The 18,903-nt window shown below is 37.1% G+C and overlaps 1 protein-coding gene across 1 annotated transcript in view; it reads left to right on the forward strand.

Moving 5' to 3' along the window:
* The first annotated feature begins 1,181 nt into the window (after positions 1 to 1,181).
* Positions 1,182 to 18,903, forward strand: part of LOC100573625 (neural cell adhesion molecule 2) — a 38,370-nt gene continuing 20,648 nt past the window's right edge. The window contains exons 1-2 of the mRNA XM_008183269.3: positions 1,182 to 1,329; positions 1,512 to 1,678. Of these exons, the coding sequence (XP_008181491.1) occupies positions 1,540 to 1,678 (139 nt within the window). The 5' untranslated portion in view covers positions 1,182 to 1,329; positions 1,512 to 1,539. The remainder of the gene's footprint in view (positions 1,330 to 1,511; positions 1,679 to 18,903) is intronic.

Here is an 18,903-nt window from a genome sequence, read left to right on the forward strand (position 1 = left end):
TATTATTTATTATTATTTTTATTATTATTATTATCATTTCGATCCGCGGACGAGTGTAAGTGTGCATATAACGGTGGGGGACATCGCCGCCGCCGTGGCCGACGAGCGGCAACAGCGGCGGCGGCCGCCAGTTGGGCGCCAACCGACACGAGATCGTTTCCCCCACTATACCTCATCCTCCCGATCACCGCGGAAAGAAGGAATCGGCGGCGGTGGTACCCCGGCCCCGACGACCGTTCCCCTTAACCCACCACCCCCCCGCCTAGACGGCCGTTCCCCCCGACCCGTCCTGCCCTCTCTTGCGCGTTCGACGCGCGGAACAAACGCCGGCAATTCACCGGCCGCCGCCGACACGACTAACAGCCGGCATCGGGTCGCGCCCGCACGCGCACATCCAACGCCCGCGTTTTGAAATGATTATCGTTGTACGGTTTTTTGTCCATAGAGTGCTACGCACAACCACGCACGCCGCCGCTACACACTACTTTGCGTACTCCACGGCAGCCAGCCAGTCATTCACTCGCAGTCGGTCGTCCAGCAGCAACGCCGGTTATACCATCGTGCCCATCAACGTTTTCGAACAGTCGTTTACGATACGTGTAATAAAAAACAATATCGCGTAGTTCGAAGACAACCATAAGTCGCGTTTCGCCGGTCGACCATGTTGCGATCGCAATAAATGCCCCGAGTCTCCTAATTGAAAATAACTTCAATTTGTTTTTTTTTTTGTCTTTGCCGCACTCCGCCGGAGGATTTCCATTCGATTTCCCTGTCAACGACGGTGGTACGCGGAAAAACAACCGTCCGAATTTCCTCGTTTTCCGCGTCCGCTCGACGGTCGCCGGCCGTAGTTTTCGTCGCACAGCACACTTCGTCGCTGAAGTAGCAGTGACCGACCGGTAACGCTCGCGCGCGCACACACGTACACCGCTCGGCGGTAGTCGACCCGGACGACCTCATCAGAGGAGAAGCACGTTGCGGTTAAAGTGCAGCGACGGTCTGCGAGTCGTCACAAGACAACGTTGCGCGCGACTGAACCATCGTTACCGACAGCTCCAGAGCGTCCTTGCAGAGGTTGTTCGCGCCGGTTATTTCGGAGGAAAAGTACGAGACTAGACAATAATAATACCTACGTACATACATAGTGTTAGGTGTATAGTAATAATTATAGTAATAAATAATAATAATAAATAACCAAATTTATTCCACCACTGTGCGTGCTATATCGCCACCGCCGCCGTTTTTGTCATTGTGTTTACTCGCCCACAAGGTGTTCGATCAGCACAGCCGTCCCGCTAAACACCTGCCCGTCCGTCAAAAGAGTAGTCGGTGAGTGCAGACGGTATTGTCGGCGTGTGTTTATAAACCTTTGGCGAGATCTACGGTGACGACTATATATATTATATATCACGCGCAATACCCACCTACATACCTGTACTTCATAGTCTCTTGACTCGTATGGTCGTATCGCATTCATATAACAGCTTGTATAACAGTTTTTTTTTTCGCAGAAGTACGTTTTCTCGAAATCGTGAAGAGATGGTTATCAAGGAGGCAACAACAGCGGCGGTAGTCGCTACCGCGGCCACCCCCCGGAGGAGACGAGCCAGCGGTTTCGCGAGGATGGCGGCTTTTTTGTTGGTAGCCTCCGTCGTTTTGGCCGATGTGATCAGAGTCTGTGAGTAACGATATTATGGTTTATTTATTATAATAATACGATTCACAGAGTCGTGTATCTGAAACATATCAGCCTATATCCAATACCCATAATAGTATACATAATTTTATACTCATATGTGCCTATTATGGCGTGTCCGTGTATTACAATATAATATCGGGTTACCCGGTTCGCGGCGGGTAAGGTGGGTGCTGATGAGACGACGGCGGGAGATCCCTCGGGGCGGCGAGCACCGTTTTTTTTTCCCATCTACCGCGTGTTCTTTTTTATGCTGCTTTCCGAGAAACTCACGAATTCCGAAACTGCTGTACACAATACGACGTTAATTACATTACATAATGCGATTATCTCCGTCGCCGTGTTTGTTGCAGCGCGGACGCGTGCGCGCATCGCGTATAACACAATATTATTATTAGAGGAAATTGTTATCGCGCCTTTAAAATGATGCTCCAGCCGGTAGTCGGAGGCGTTTTAAACAATATTCTAATAATATTTATTGCAGCACACGTACACCTGCTGCTGCTGCTGCTGCTGTTGCCGTTACGTAGTGTACATACCGATAAAATTATATTATATTATTACATTACGACCGTAGTTGTTACAGCAGGACTATATATGTATACACGCGCCTAATACGGAGTTATGTGGTTTTCGGTAGTCTTAACGGAAATTATTAAGACGAACCGTGTATAATCTAAATATCCTTAGCGTCGCGTCGGCGTTTCTATTACAAACGGCTCGGCTGCAGACCGGACAATCGGGACGGGGAAGTCTCGTTTCGTTTATTTTCCGTCTTGTAATATTTTGTTATAACATATTATTATGACCTACCTTCCTTTCTACATGGCTACATTAAATTATTTTAACCGTCGTCCCGCGTTCTTGCGGCGTCCCTTGCAGTTCACACACACGAGCGCTCAATCCATTCCGCGCGTCGCCGCGCCCTTTCTTTCACGTTTGACGGCCTTACTCACGACTATTAACCGCCGCTGCCACCCCTTTTCACCGCCGCTCCAGCCTAGTTTTTATTTTTATTAGAGTAAGCGTCCTCGAAGGGCCCACCACCGCCGCTGCTGCAGGGTTTAAAATGTCAAGAGTTTATGTACGCTCTGGCAGCGGCCTCGTGTATATTATTACTATTATTATTATAATATGTGCGTAGTGACTAATGCGTTTTTTTTCCCCCGTATCCATGTGACTGATGGGCGGTCGGGGAGAGTGGTTTTCTGCGTGTACAATAATGTATGTGTTTCGTGTGGATATGATGTATGTGTCTGTGCAGAGCGAAAACGAGGAACTCGTCAAAACGGGTCGATCTATAAATACAAGGGGGTCGGGTCTCCCCTAATCTCTGACGACGGCACTGTCGACGACCCCAAGCGGCCCGCAGATTTCATCCTCTCGCCACCACCGCCGCCGCCGGTCTATTAATAACAATATAACGTCGATCGGGTAATGTGTGCATCTCTGTCCAAACTCCAAACTACACACGCACACAGACACACACACATAGCCATTACACACACACATATATCGAGCCGCTTTTATTAAATAACGTGAGGAGTCGTGGGGGCTATATTATGTATTATAGCCTATAGGCTGAATGGTTTCTCCGTAGACGTTCCATCGCACGTACGTAATCGGCGTGTGCGACGATAATAAAATAATATAATTTTAAGTAGCTTTTATTCGCTTTGTACTTGTTGTGTAATTAGTTTTGCTGGCCATAACAGTTTTTTTTTTATCTCGTCGTTGCTTATCATTATGTAAAATGTCGAAGAATATAATGCCAACAAAAAAAGACGCATAAGTACTCGCCAGCATTAGAAACTAGGGTGAGGCGGGGGCGCAAATATAGTAGTATGTTGCTGGTGAAAATCAGAGACTTATAAAAATAGTCGTGCCAAACAAGTACGAGTGGTGTGTGGACGTGCGGTGGTGGAGTAATCGTTTTTCGCGTAGCACGGTAGACGGCTGTGCGCCGAGAGTGTACCTACTACCGTTGGCATATAATTATATTATTAAAGTTGACCCGTCTACGTAATTACGCGATAACGACGATATTGCGCGCGTCTCGGCCCGCCAACTCGGACCATCCGTCCATCCCGCGCAGACCTGGACGGCACTATAAATACCCTCGTGGCACACATCCGCCCACCCACACACCCACATACTCGCGCTCGGAATACGGCAATAACAATAATATTAAAAATTACAATTGACAATAATATACTCTCGGCAGACAGTTATAAAACAGTAAACAAAAAAAAATGTGCATACCGCCGAGCGGCGACGGCGGTAATATTTCTGTGTACCCGTTGCACCACCGTCAGCCGGCCGCCGCGTGCACGACCCGCATTCACCCACAACCCACGGGACAGGCGGCTCATGTGTAGTATAGTGTGTTGTTGCTGCGACTGGCGGCCATGTGAAAATATGTAACGCGCTTGCTTATAAGTAAGTAATGTGTGTCTCCGTTGTTTTATACGCGCGCACACACATACACGCACACTTACACGACATACGTGTATTTTTTAGGCTTGGGTGTGCGTATTTTTACGACCGGCCGGGCTTATATTTTGTATTTATTTTTTTTTCCCGATTTTATGGCCGCCGGAGGGCACTCCCCATATTAGGGAAACGGGCACGAGGGCACGATGATCGGAGTGGAAGAGTGAGTAGTCGTCGTCGTAGTCGTAGTCGCAGTCGGCTATTATTATTATTCGATTGTGTACAAAATATATGATGCAGCGCGTAGGTAATAACTAATAACGGTGGCCCACCGTCGTCGCAGTCGCCGCGTTTTCGCATAACATTATTATTATAATAACATTCGATACAAAATCATTTACGAAATGTTACAATAAAATCGTTTAATATTATAGTGAAAACAACAGCGGTCTCGGAGAGCGGCCGCCACCGGCGTCGTTCGAAGTTACCGTATTATTATTACCAGTTGTACCTTCTCGTCGCATCTGAGAAAACGTACATACATAATATTATTATAATACACGAAACACGACCGATGGTTTTTTTTCTCGTAATAATTCATCATCGGCCTCATACGCACCACCCCGCTGGATATAGTTAGGTACACTCTATACGCGGACGCTTTTCGTCGTGAATATCGAACGGGTCCATTTTTATATTCATATTATTATAATAATTGTACGTCATATACGTCAACGGTGGTGATGAATCTTCGGCGGTGGACCTGCTCGCGTGTTGACGTGAACGATGGTTGGGGGGACTTGAGTATTAAAAATAGCCGATTCAGGCGGCAACTTCGCATCCAACGACGGCCGCGTCATTGTCGCCTCCACTGCATAATATCGTCGTCCACATTGCAACGCAGCTGCTACCGAAACGACACAGTCGCCGCCGCCACCGCCGTTTGTGGTTGCACCGGAAAAGAGTAACGACGGCGGTGGCCGCTTCGGAAGAGGCGTACGCGCGTTCGACGAGGGTGTGTGCGTATGTGTGTGTTGCAGCAGAAGGAGAGGCGTTGCAGCGCAGCAGCAGCTGCCTCGCACTGGAACTGCGGTCCGCTGCCGCCGAAAGCAAAACGAAGATTACGCGCACCCGATCCATGTAATGTGTTCAACGACGCGTGGGACAAGTCACATAAAAGCTTTTTCCGAAATTATAGAATTTATTATCGTACGCGTGTGTGCGGTTGGTTATCGAAAACTGTTGGGAAAAAAAACCTAAAAAAAACACAACGCTCGCAACGTTGATCCTTGTATAGCACGTTTCACAGCTGCTGCTGTGGCGACGAAGACAGATTGTTGTGCGCACATGACTGTCGTCCCGTCGACAGTCGACCACGGTAACGAGTGGTCGACGATATTATCAGTATGGTTTGTCTGTAGCACAGCTCATACCACAACGTACAAGAAGAACCACCGTGTACATGATATTGTTATGCATAAAATAATATTGTGTTGTATAATAATATTATAATAATATGGAGAATAGAGAAAGGAGTGTCGCACTGTGGCCGAGCCGTCTGAGCCCGATCGCCCATCGCCATCATACCTATATGTTCTTCGCGTTTCGACCGCTTTCCGGCTTTCCTCCTACTCTCCCCGTCACCACTCTGTCCATTGTTTTTACAATAAGGTCGACGTCGTCATCGTCGTATTTGGTCGTCTTACCGACGACCGTGTATTACACACGTGGTGGTAGTGGTGGTGGTGGTGGTGGTGGTGGTGGTGGCCGTCGTCGTCGTCACTGAGCGTTTCGTTATTATTATTATTATTATTATTAAAATGTATACGTAATAAAATTACAATCGTTATTATAATACGGCCGATTGTCCGTCCGTCCGTCTCCCTTTGACTAATTACAACGATAACGATAATCTGTTGCGTTATTACAGCGTTGCGGCGACTCACACGAAGGGGGAAACCTGAGACGGTCTATCTATCGGCGATTTGAATAATAATAATCATCGTCCGTGTGGCGTACATTATTATATTATATATACAAACGCATTGACCACAGATTATCGGTCGGTCCGCATAATATAATCTCGTTTAGTATATTACAAGTACACATGCGAGGACGATAGAGTATATTATAATATTGTCGTATAACACTGGGAGACTCTTTACGAGGCAGTCTTGTGGAGGACGGTCACGACGACGACGACAGCCCCCAAACACCGCGACCTCACCGGAACACCGTCGCCGCCCCGTCCACCCTCAAAACCTATTGTCTTACGACGATAATGTGTACCATTATTATTATTACTTGTTATTCGTCGTTCGCCACCCACAAACCCGCACCGGCGGCGTGTCATATACACACGCAGTCGTACCCGACCATATAGCGACACCGTCGCCGCGTGATCGCGCATATTTAAACGTATTTCAAAATAATATAATACATAATATTATGTTATGTTTGATTACGATCGCCGATGTGCCTGTCGTGGGCCAAGTTTCGTTTCTTTGTTAATTTTTCGTTTCGTTTGAAATACAACCAATACACGACGCGCCGCGTATTGTGTGCATATTATATACCATTCAATGTGCGTGTGTGTTCGCCGCCAGTTGTTTGAATATTATTTAAAACACACACACGGATGACAACGTACGAAATAATAATATAATATATTATTATTTATTATTATTATTATTATTATTCACCAACACCACCGTGTGAATAATATAATATAATACTCTTTCGGTATGCGTAAATAGCAACACCGGCAGCAGATGGTTGTAATAATATTATATTATACGCCATATTATAATATTAAAATACGGTCGTCGTCGATGGGGACAATGTTTTTACGACCGCCGCCGCCGTTTACTAATTTTCGTACACTGCTACTGCCGCTGCGCCGCAGCTATTGCTGCAGACAACAACAATGACAACAATAATGATATGTAACACCCCGTTTGCCACCCCGGTAACGACAGAATAATAACATTTTGTTGTAACGATATTATTGCGAATTTTGATACTTAACCTACCGCACCACGTAATACAGTAAACAGTTTCGCCACGGATCTCTACAAGCACCCTGTATAACATAATATTACACGCGTGCAGACGCAATTCGCACTATCGTTTACAGGTAGATTATTTTTATTTAACACGTTGGCTTTTACTGTTATTTTCCGATATCCCGGCCGTGTACCCCGGATGTGACGCTCTGTACGACGAAGACGACGACGACGATGATGATTAAAATAATGATTATAATAATAATTGTATCGGGCCTGGCCGATGCACCTATGCTCCTATGGTTTCCCGGAATTTTGGCTCTGCAACGGCAGTAACCGCGCCCCGACCGGCACAACAACGGTGCGCCGCGTTCGTGCCGGTGCAGTAGTTGTTGTTGGTTGTTATCGTTCGATTGTTCAGTTTGAACATTTTTCCGATTTTCCCCGACCGGCCGATCGATACAAACACCACGCGTTGGCCGCGCAGTTGCGTAACTTTTTCATCGCCATCGCCACCGCCGCCGTACATTTTGCCAATAAACATCATCGCAGTTAAAACAAACTCTAATTATAAACGCGGTTAACGCAAGCGCTGGGCGACCGCGTTCGTTGATGTTTTAATAACTCGACGGTTAGCAGTACAACAGCCGGCGTACCTAATAGTGTATATGGGCGCGGTGGCACGAATACCGCCGCCGCCGCCGCGATCCGAACACGAGTGCCGCTCCGATTCGCACGAGCTTACACCTTTCGATGAGATACACCTTTATAATATTACCATACACATCCGGAGTCTTCCGGTGCCATTCCCCTGTTATATTATGCACACCCGACAACCGTGTTGAACGTCATCCGTTTCAATACCCGATGGGCGATGACTGCGATTGTTTTTTAAATTTCTACCAACTATATAATACTGTAGTTACAACAGTATTAATTACACGCTGTGTCGTCCCGGGTCCATTTTTACACCCTGCAAATGTGTCGACCCTACTCGAACATTACAAATTGTATCAAAGTCGTGATGACTTAATACAACTAATTGAATACGATTCGCCGAATTCAAAATGTAATTATACCAATATTCGAGACACAATATATTATTATAGTTCTATAGCATATTATTATAGTACTTATAAATGTATATAATATATGTGTATGATATTATACTCATTATAGACGTAGAGTACCATTAAACCGCACAGTAAAATCGTCAACCGGTTATAAATAATTCAAAAATACCTCGGTAATTGAATGTAAATGATTACATTGCGAATTTTCTAAGACCACACGGGGTTTTAAAAATCATCTCTTCAAAGCGCTATCGGTGTCATATTACCATATACTTCATGTCGCATAATATACAGCGCTGAGAGTGTAGAACTGTTAGAGCATTCCTTCAACAGTTCAACTCTCACAAAGATAGCGCGTAAAACAAAATTAAACGGATAATATAGCCATATATAGGTACACGTAAACCGATAAACTGTTCGTCGGCCCTAGAGCTTTAAAGTGTAAATCCACTATAAAACTGTTAGCACCGGCGAGGCCGCTGCAGCCTGCAGTACCATTAAATATTATAATAGCCGTGTCGTCGCACGTGCATTGCGCCAATACTCGAATAACACTCGGCCGAGCTTTTCAGCTCACACCACATAGACCCCATAAAAATTTAAAAGCGACGTGTTTACAGGGCGTGATTATAATATAATAATATTATATATTTGAATACGTCAACACGATGCTCCCAAACGGCGGCGCCTACATCGCACGAGCCTAATCTAATCCGGTGACGCCCGTTCCCGTCATCATGTTGCATTTATATTTTATAAACGGCATACTCGAAACCGGGATGACGCGACGAAACACGTCTCTCGTGTGTGATAATAATAATAATAATATATAATTCTATTGTCGTTACACAATTATTGTTATTGTTCACGGGCGTTTTATTATTTTGTTTATTTTATTATAACTAACTAACCCGAACCAACCCACGTCCGATGACATTGTTTCCGAGAATTTTCTCATCTTCTGATCTATAATTTGATATTAGGTGTGCATAGTGTGTACACTCGCTAGCGGACTGATGAAATCGATATATTATTATGTATATACATATATTTTTTTGTTTATCGCGCAAAACCGATTTTATTATAATTATTAAGGTGCAGTTAGAAATCTTGTATGAAATAATACTAATTATATTTTTACTACACAGCTTTTAACAGTAATGCGTTTTAAATATAACTACAAATAAAATTCTAAAATTTAATTTAAGTAGGTACTACTTTTTATTTTCATCACTTATTTATATCATAATAATAATTTTTTATCGTAGATTATTTTGATGATGCATTACATAATTTAGCAATGTACCTACCCAAGTCCAAAATATTCACGAAAAATACCCTTCATTGTAAATTGTTAAATAATATGTATAATATTATACAATTTTAGTCTTGGCAATAGCACAAATTAATTTTTATCAATGTAATCTTTATATTTTAAGACGACATTTCTCTTCAAATTTTTATCTCTGTTTATAAAATAATATGTGAAACAAATCAGATTCACTTTTCGTTAGCACCAACTATGTAGCATGTAAATTTTAGGTCAAATATTATTCATAATAATTGACCTTTTATCAAATTGAAACAGAATGATATATTATGATGTAGCGATAATTTTTTTATATTTTAATTTTAAAAAGTTGGATTACTCTTAGTTTCAAAAATCAGATAAGTTTCAAGGTAGGTACCTATTTATATGTTTTATTTCTCAAAAATAATCTATTTTTGCCTTTCTTAGTTTTTCTCTCTATTATATGTTGTGACAAGCCAAAATCTATATTAAAAATATTAAAAATTGGTGTATCAAACTAATAAAAAACTGTTACATCCTAGGTGATATTCTCGTAATTAAATTGTATTTTATTAACCATATAATATTTTCCTCAGTGCTCGCTGTACGAATAGCAAAATAAAAATAGTTATATTGTGAATATTATCAATAAATGAATTATAAAATCAAAGAGTGCGTGGGATAGAGACGTTATATTATACATTAACTATATTCTTATTAATTGTATATTATTTATACCTAAAAGCAGTGTCGCAATTGGGCTTTGTGGGGCCCTAGTACAAATTTTATTGTGGGGGTCCTCTTAAAGGCATTTTGTGTTTTGGAGGGGGGGGCCCACTTAAGTGGAAAGGAGGCCCATTTGGTGGTGCTACGCACCCCCAGTCCCCCCGCTAGTTGCGGCACTGCCTATAAGCACCCATATCAAAATTTAATTTTTTTATTGATTATATAATATTAGGTATTCTACAATTATTTCGAAGTTTTTTTGAACAAGATATTATGAATTTGGAAAATATTCTGGTAAAACCTTTTGCAAATAATATGTATCGTAAAGACACATAAATTATTCGATCAATCGATTATGGACGTGTAACACATAAATCATTATTACTGAAGCGTCGTATCATAATATACTAATTAATATTCTCTATCGATGATGAAAATAATAACAACAACAGCGATAAAAAATATTAATAAGTAATAATGAACATTAATTATTATTATGTTCAAAACCGCGGATGCAATTCCTACTGCGGAAGGATTAATTGGCCGCAATTTATAGGTTTCGCAGAACTGCGGCCGCCTGCACTTGCCTTTTTCCCGGAACTCAACTAGTTCGACAAACACCGGTATCACATACATTTTTTTCGGAGCTTGATTGAGAAAAAAATGAAAATTTTTTTTAAAACATTCGTGACAATACTACTCCGTGTCACTGGTTTTTTTTTTAATTGAACACAAAAACAAAACTTGATTTGTAGATTCGATTAATTCATTTTTGTTATTCACCATTGATACAGTGGCGTCATTTGGTGGGGGGGGCAGTTTGGGCATTCCCCCCTTGTCATTTTCTGGCCGCTAATGGGTTAATTTTGGGCCTCCATATAGTAGCTAATAGCCAATAAGCAGTATATTTAAGTATCCCTCTATATATGTATTAATTATTTAGTAATTGTTATCTCCCGAAAAAACGTGTTACTTATGCCTATGATACTAATCTTTGATACTAACTAGTAAGTATAAAATTATATGTAAAAAGGCTATTTGTATTGAGATAAAAATACAAATGTAATGTAATTGTTAGCGATCGGTTTTTTTTTCAGTTTTATTTTTGGCTGGTCAAAAATGTTGACCCCCTCTCAAAAAATGAAATGACGCCACTGCATTGATAAACAAATCAATTCTGTTTTCATAGTAATTTCTCATTACTTATAAGTTTATAAATCATAGGTATTTTCTCACATGTTAATACCTACTTTAATAGGCAATAGCGTGCAACTGTTGAAATCGGTCGTTTGTGTTTCGTGGAGTAGGTATAGTGAAAACTGCTTTTCATACACTCAAGATTATTATTACACGTTTAAAATTATGGTATCATAACCTATAGTAAAAGTTATTGAACAATTTTGTCCACGTCTTGACACTGGATATTGATTTTTTTTAAAAGTTATTATTCTTAATAATAATAATAAAAAAGCAGGTAAGTGGATGTCGCTCTGCTGTACAGTAGGTTACAAGTAGGTCATTGTATAATGGGTTGTATTAGACTTGAATTCAATGATAAAATATCATTGTATAAGAAAAACGATTCTGAGCGGAGACGGTTTGTCAGTCTGGATATTTTATATTTGTATTATTTATTTTATCATGTAAGTTGAATTAATATTATAATATTATAATTTTTTATTCGTTTCTATGGTGATATACAAAGCGTTAGAAATTAAAATCCCATTTTTAGCGTTTTTTCGTAATTTTTCGGTGGTTTTTCGCGTGGCATTAAATAACTATTGAGAAAATTGGAAAATGACCTATCTAAAGTACCATCTTGATCCAATTTTCTAAAAGATAAAGTACTATATGTTGAAATCGAAGCATTCCTTCTGGTAAAAATGTTGTATACAGGATATAAAAATAAATAAATAAAAATAAACACCATTGTAAAACCAATAGCTTCCTCGCTCTGCTCAGAATCTAAAACAGTATGTAATTAAAATTCTTAAAAATACTGATTAATTATTAAAATTATTTTGATAAAAAATCATAATCAAAAAATAAGTTCTTAATCAAAACACGCATAAAATTGTTCTTCTCAATTTTAAAATAATGATGATTTATTCCTTGGTAAAATGTCAAACGTATAATCAAAATCTTTGAAGCACAGAGTCTGGAGAGACGCGTGATTATCCACGTGTGTGACGCAATTTTTTTTATTCTTGCATGGTCTTAATAATATGCAATCATCGTTGGATCTGAGGATTTTGATCCTCCATATAATCAGTCCTTTAATAGTCCTTCATTAGTACTTTATTGAACAAACAACCAAACCGAAATTTTTCTGCCCCTATATACAGACGGAAAAATTTTTGTTTCAAATTTAATTTAATTTCGCTACTCAATGTTTCTGCCTTCTGAAGTATACAGTTTATTATAAAAGAATAATTTTAATAAACGTTTTTTTTTTATGAAGACCAAAACTACCACATTAATATTACAACTAACAGAAGAAATTAATACAAATTAACATTATTTACATGCATACAGTGTAGTGTGGGTTGCCATTTTTTATTTTACTTAAATCGGGACCAACATGTATTAATTTTTATTGAAAAAACCGTACCACTCTTTCATGGTCAATCACCAGTTTTAACTTTTAACACATGATTTTTCCGTAGCTAGAATACCATTTGTCCACTTACAATAGTCAGCACTCTTCAACATACGTTTGTAAGGCAAAAACTAACTCAACGTTACAAATCGGAATGATAAAACAACAAAATTATCAATTAGCGTCTAGGGTGCAGTAATAATTGATCACAAATATTGTCGAAGGGGAAAACAACGAACATATTCAGTAATAGTTGTCGTTACCAAGCCATAAAAATAATTTTAAAATTGATTTCGCCTGTCAATCAAATAATTAACTTGATTATGTTATTATTTATCAAAACAATATAGTTTTTCTATTAGAAATGTTAAGTAAAAGACAAAGCTACAAAATGTTAACATTAATTATTGTAGTCTATTCCGGGACAATTGACCGTCTCGAAACAATTTATGGGGACGACGCTATATATGTATTCAAAACCGGTACAGGAAACTCTAACCGATACGTATGACAACCCTAAATTCTATAACTAGTTGATTTTCGCAGCACTAAAAAAAGGTGTTAATTAAAATGAAAAAAAACTTTTTAATTACGTTTTCTCGTTATTTTGATTCAAATGAATTGAATAATACATTTTCATTCATAGATTACCGAGTCAAATTCGAAAATAATTGTAATGAGTGTAGAACTGTATTCTCTAGAATGAATGTCTCGAAATCTTCTATAAAACACGTTTATAATCTACTGGCAATAATATAAGTACGTACCTATATACGTATTTCGTGGTGCGTGAAGTGTTCTATAAATTATAATAGCTGATGTGTATCGGTTGTATTGATTTTTTTCATGTCATCTATTTATGTCTATTAAAAATAATATAATCTTATTCCATCAATATTCACTGTTTGCCAAATTTTTTTTTACATCACCTCAATACACGATATGCTAATGAATTATATTGGTTTAAAAAAAAAAAAAATAAGTTGAACATTTGAAAATATACTGATATCCGGTAGAAGCCACCATCATACCAGACATTGACTTACTTGTCTCATAACTCGTACGCCTAGGCACATTTATTCGTTTACAGAAATCTTGTTCTGCGCACTTCCACGATGTACGAGTTGTTTTTCCGTTGTTGTAAGATACGCGTGTACTCACATTTTTGCGTGCACATAGGGGAAATAACTCAAGAAACATAATATTATTATTTATTATTATACCTACCATATATGAGCGAAGATATTTTATAATACCTCGCATTAAACCATATTTTATGTAACTGCATGTTTTGTACATGTCGTGTTTATAATTTAAATCGTCGGCTAAATCGTAAAAAGAAAATTCTAGGGGATATTGGCACTCTACATTGGCGTTATCGCGTTTTGTATTGCACCTCATTATTATATTTTTAACATGCATGGCACGTTGAATTTATACTCTGTACGATCCATCGAGGAACATATTATAAATATTTATAACATATATTTATTCAATATCGGCTTGTATGTTATAGTATATAACTATTAATAACTTTCGGAGTTGCTTATGGCAATAAATCCATTGTAATAAATCTAAAATTATTATTTTTATTGGGTTTTCGGATTTCTAAATAAAAAATTTAATGTGATTTGGGCTCAAAATTAATTAGTAGGCATATTATATGCATATATACATATATATATATCGATAAAAATCACATAAATGGATGTCGGTTTCGGTGCCGTGTTCCATCGTATTATATTGATTATTATTTTTAAAGGCGTAAAAAGTATAAATCAGTTTTGATTTAACAACCAAGACTTTTTTTTCCAAATCAAAGTTAGTATTGTTTGTTTCACAAGAAAACTTCGTACTGTGTTTGATGGGCATCGTTACTAAAGGTCATGATGACTCATAGACACGACATTTCTAAAAAATGTGATAATACTAATCATATACTGGATTAAAAAAAAATAAATGTATATCTTATAAATAAAAATTGTATCTTCGCCTTCCGCGTTATAATTTCACTCTGTTGTTCTGCGATTAGTTACCATTTGCTTATTGTTATTCATAATAATAATACATCAATGCATAATAATAATAATGTTATCGCCGTGAAAACGGTAATAATGTAATATTATACCGATATTTAATTAATGGAGTTCGTTTACTAGATAAAACGTAAACTATAATATTATTATATATTAGTATAATTATTATGCTATAATACTGTATTTGTATAGAATAATAATAAGCGTGTTTCTACGAGTTTTTGTTATCGGCTTTTCCTTTCCATTCTACCAAATCGATCATCCGACAACCGCGGTCGTGGCGGCGGTTGCTGAGGTTCAATATTTCGTAATCGTGTAACGTACAAAACACTTGTGCTCTTCGCTCTTCAAAGAGACGTACGGTAAATATTGTACATAAAAAAACGTGTGTACATATTATCTATACGTATGTGTGTATAGTATTATAACATATTATATAGCACCGCTTATCAAGTACCGCCGCCGCGTTAAATTCGAAACTATATTGTATACTTAATATAATAATAATAATATGTATAATATGGTATTATGATATCGGAGGGGGCCATATGCTTCAAACACTCGTTTTTTATTTCTGAACACGAAGCAACGGCAGAAAGAATAATAATGAATAATAATTTTGATAACATGGAATACCAATACGACGTGATTTTTTTACAATGACTGTACGCGCGTTTTACTAACATATTATGCTTATGCGCACGCACAATATTCTCGCGGCTCTATAGTCTCATTCATTGCGATGATGTACCTGCCCGCCGGCACGTCAAACTATTAGAAAAAAATAAGAATACTACAAAATGGTCAGTAACCGCGGCCTGACGTAAAAAAAACAATATCACAACCCCCCGCCACTTTTCACTCGATTTTTTTTTTCAGTAGTTACAACGTAACGTCATCATACTGTGAGTGTGTGTGCTCTCTGGCATGCGTCTTCTAGTACATAGAACTATTACTATAGTATATAGTATACTACAGATCTGTTAAAAAACGAGTTTTAAATGAGTCGAAATGATTTTCAATTTGTAATATTAATTTTAATTTTAGTACCTAGTATTTTTTAATGACGGCAATTATACCGATTGGCTTTAATGGTCGGTTGTTTTTTTAGACTAGACGTTTTGGTCTGGGTACGATTCGAGGACGATGATACTCACGCCTTATCGTCGTCGTCGTTACATTCAATTGTTTACACACAGTGACGTCCATTGTCCCGATAATGTGAAATATTTATTTCAATTTTCCGCTGTTCGTTCACAAGTGGACACTGGATTATTCAAAAATAGTTCGACCTATCAATTAAATGCAGCGTACATTATAATTTGTAAATAACAATTAATAGTAATCAAAAAAGTCCACACAGGAAGTGTGGGACACTGTGTGAGTGTAATAAGACTTGGAATATCAATATTTGACATTAATCATCGCATTTTCGAAAAACAATTCTGAAGTGGTACTTCTTCAAGAATACTGTCGTCAGTAGTTATTCCTGATAACTATTGAGTAAAAAAAATAACGATATCTTAAATATAATATTATATACAACGTCTAGATTTAATCTCCTAAATCTAAATGATGCAGTAAAAAATAATAGTAATAATTGTTCTCATTTTTAAACCAATACAATCATGCATCACTCAGAGTCATAAAAAAAGTAATATGTATTACAATAATATTAAATATAAACATTTATCAATTATTTTTAAGGTTATACAAAATGTTATATAATACGTTTCCATTATGATATTTATGTCGAGGACCGAAAACCTGAATTACTATTTAAAATAGCTCCAGGTGGGTCATTGTACAAAAGATGGGTTTTTATATCTAACTTATTACTTCAAAGGCGAAATGTATATTCATTTAGATACAGCCGCCCTGCGATAAGCTCTCGCAGACCGATAACATAGATGAATGTGATATTTTATGTCTTAACTGTTTACCACTACCCACTGGCAAATAGAGTACATTATTATACCTTTTAACAAACCACTCTAATTTATGTAATAGTTCATAACAAAAAAATTGGCAGTATTGTAATTATTTTACAGCAGCTGGTAATGATTGATTGATAACATAAAAATCTATAATTTTCTTTGATTTATTTAGTTTTAAAATTATGTTTCTTTTCTTAGTTAGTTTTGGCTGTCATACTCTTTCTAGTCGTACGACTGAAAGAATTATCCAAAAGTTTCATTAATAAAATATTGATTTTATCATTTGGGTATCTTTTTTGATTTTATAGTAGTTTCTTTATTATTCACGGGAAAACTAGAGGAATTTACGGATTACCAGTTTTTTTAACGAAGTATATTTTAATAATTTTGTTGGAATTCAGAAACTAAAAACTCCCAAAGACTTAACAATTTTTACCGATGACTTGTTTTTTTCTTTTGGTGTTGTGTATTCATTTTTTTTTAAGAACTGGGATGTAATAGTGTGCAATTTCGTTTTTCATTTAATAGGGACATTTTACATCAAAATATAAACGAAATATAACCATATGCTATTCTAATTTCTAACTGTATAATATCAAAAACTCCCGGAACACAGAAATCATTACTCAAAATGTTTTTTTTTTTTTTTTTAAAGGGTTTAATTACAACGATCTCTTAGTTTTATGATGTTATTTTTATATTTTGTATAATATGCTCTTTTAATAGAATGCTTAGTCTTTGATTTTAATTTCCGGTTACTTGAATTTTATTAATTACTATGTATTTTAATTACTGGTGCATGATGTGATATTTTATATACTTGAGTGCTAGTAAAATCATTTTATGATAACTTAACGTTTTAAAAACACTTCGTAAACACTATAAATTACGTATAATAAACCAATATCATCATTTTTCAAATGTGATGACTATCATTATTATTGATTTAAAATTTGTAATTATAATAAGTACATTACTACTATAATACTATCCGGTTCCGGGACGAATAAAAAGCGTGATGAGTGCCTCAACCAATTTTATACCTTGTCTGGCTTTTTAAAAATTTGACGTTTCATTTTATTTTTTTCTCTTCAATAAAAAAAAAATAATATAATAAATATTGCCACATAATACATACGTGTTGTATAATACTATAATAGTAAGAGTTATGTCATTATTTGCGTTCACGGTCACCAGTTATAATATTATACGAGATTTATGAATTATTATGTTATAACTTATAAGTTATAACTTATGATATGAGACAATTTGAAAAATACATTATAGACATTCCTCGGAATGTTTTGAGTCGATATTATTTTTAGATATTTTTTTCTAGACATTCAACCCACCACAGCTAGACAAAATTCTATAGTTATTCCTACACACGTGTATCCCCTCCTCATATTATAAAAATACGACTAATGTAATATGGCGTTTGATTTTTATACTGCCGCTTATAGTGTACAATAACTATTCCTTGTGTGATTCACTAAAATGCACCAGGGAAAGAAATATTTTCATAGCACTATCCATTTCCACGACTAGGTCTCTAAATTAACGCCAAACCAAGTTATTACAATATATCAATATAGTTTACTATCAATATACAATTGTCCGTGGAATAGATTCCTTCAATAGATGCAATTTTTTATTTTGTCGAAATGTTGGTATTGAAGTTTTTTGGTTTTTAAAATAAATAAATAAATAAATGAAACTATAATAACCATGAAACCACGATGTTTCGTCTACAAAGTATGAAAACCTCTATTAAAAACAACAATATATTTTGTCTCGTAAATGTTGCCATTTAGCATTCGTGATGTTAACGGAAAGTCTACACTTTGTTGCTGTTTCTTATATGTTACTGAATTAAAAATTTAGTTTCTTGCTAATTGCTATTGTGTTTTTGTTTTTTGTTTATTCGGCTTTGTGTAAACCAGGCATTACAAAACACAGCTGACTTGAAAAAAAAACATTTAATTTAATCGTGTTATTTTGAAAATTGTAAGATTATACATTTGACTACGTCGGAGCCTATATTTTAGCACGCGATCGTGTTGTATTCCTTTGATTTTTTGTCAATTATTCGCAATCGTGTTTCTAA

The sequence above is a fragment of the Acyrthosiphon pisum genome, chromosome X (assembly GCF_005508785.2).
Source record: "Acyrthosiphon pisum isolate AL4f chromosome X, pea_aphid_22Mar2018_4r6ur, whole genome shotgun sequence".
Lineage (NCBI taxonomy): Eukaryota > Metazoa > Arthropoda > Insecta > Hemiptera > Aphididae > Acyrthosiphon > Acyrthosiphon pisum.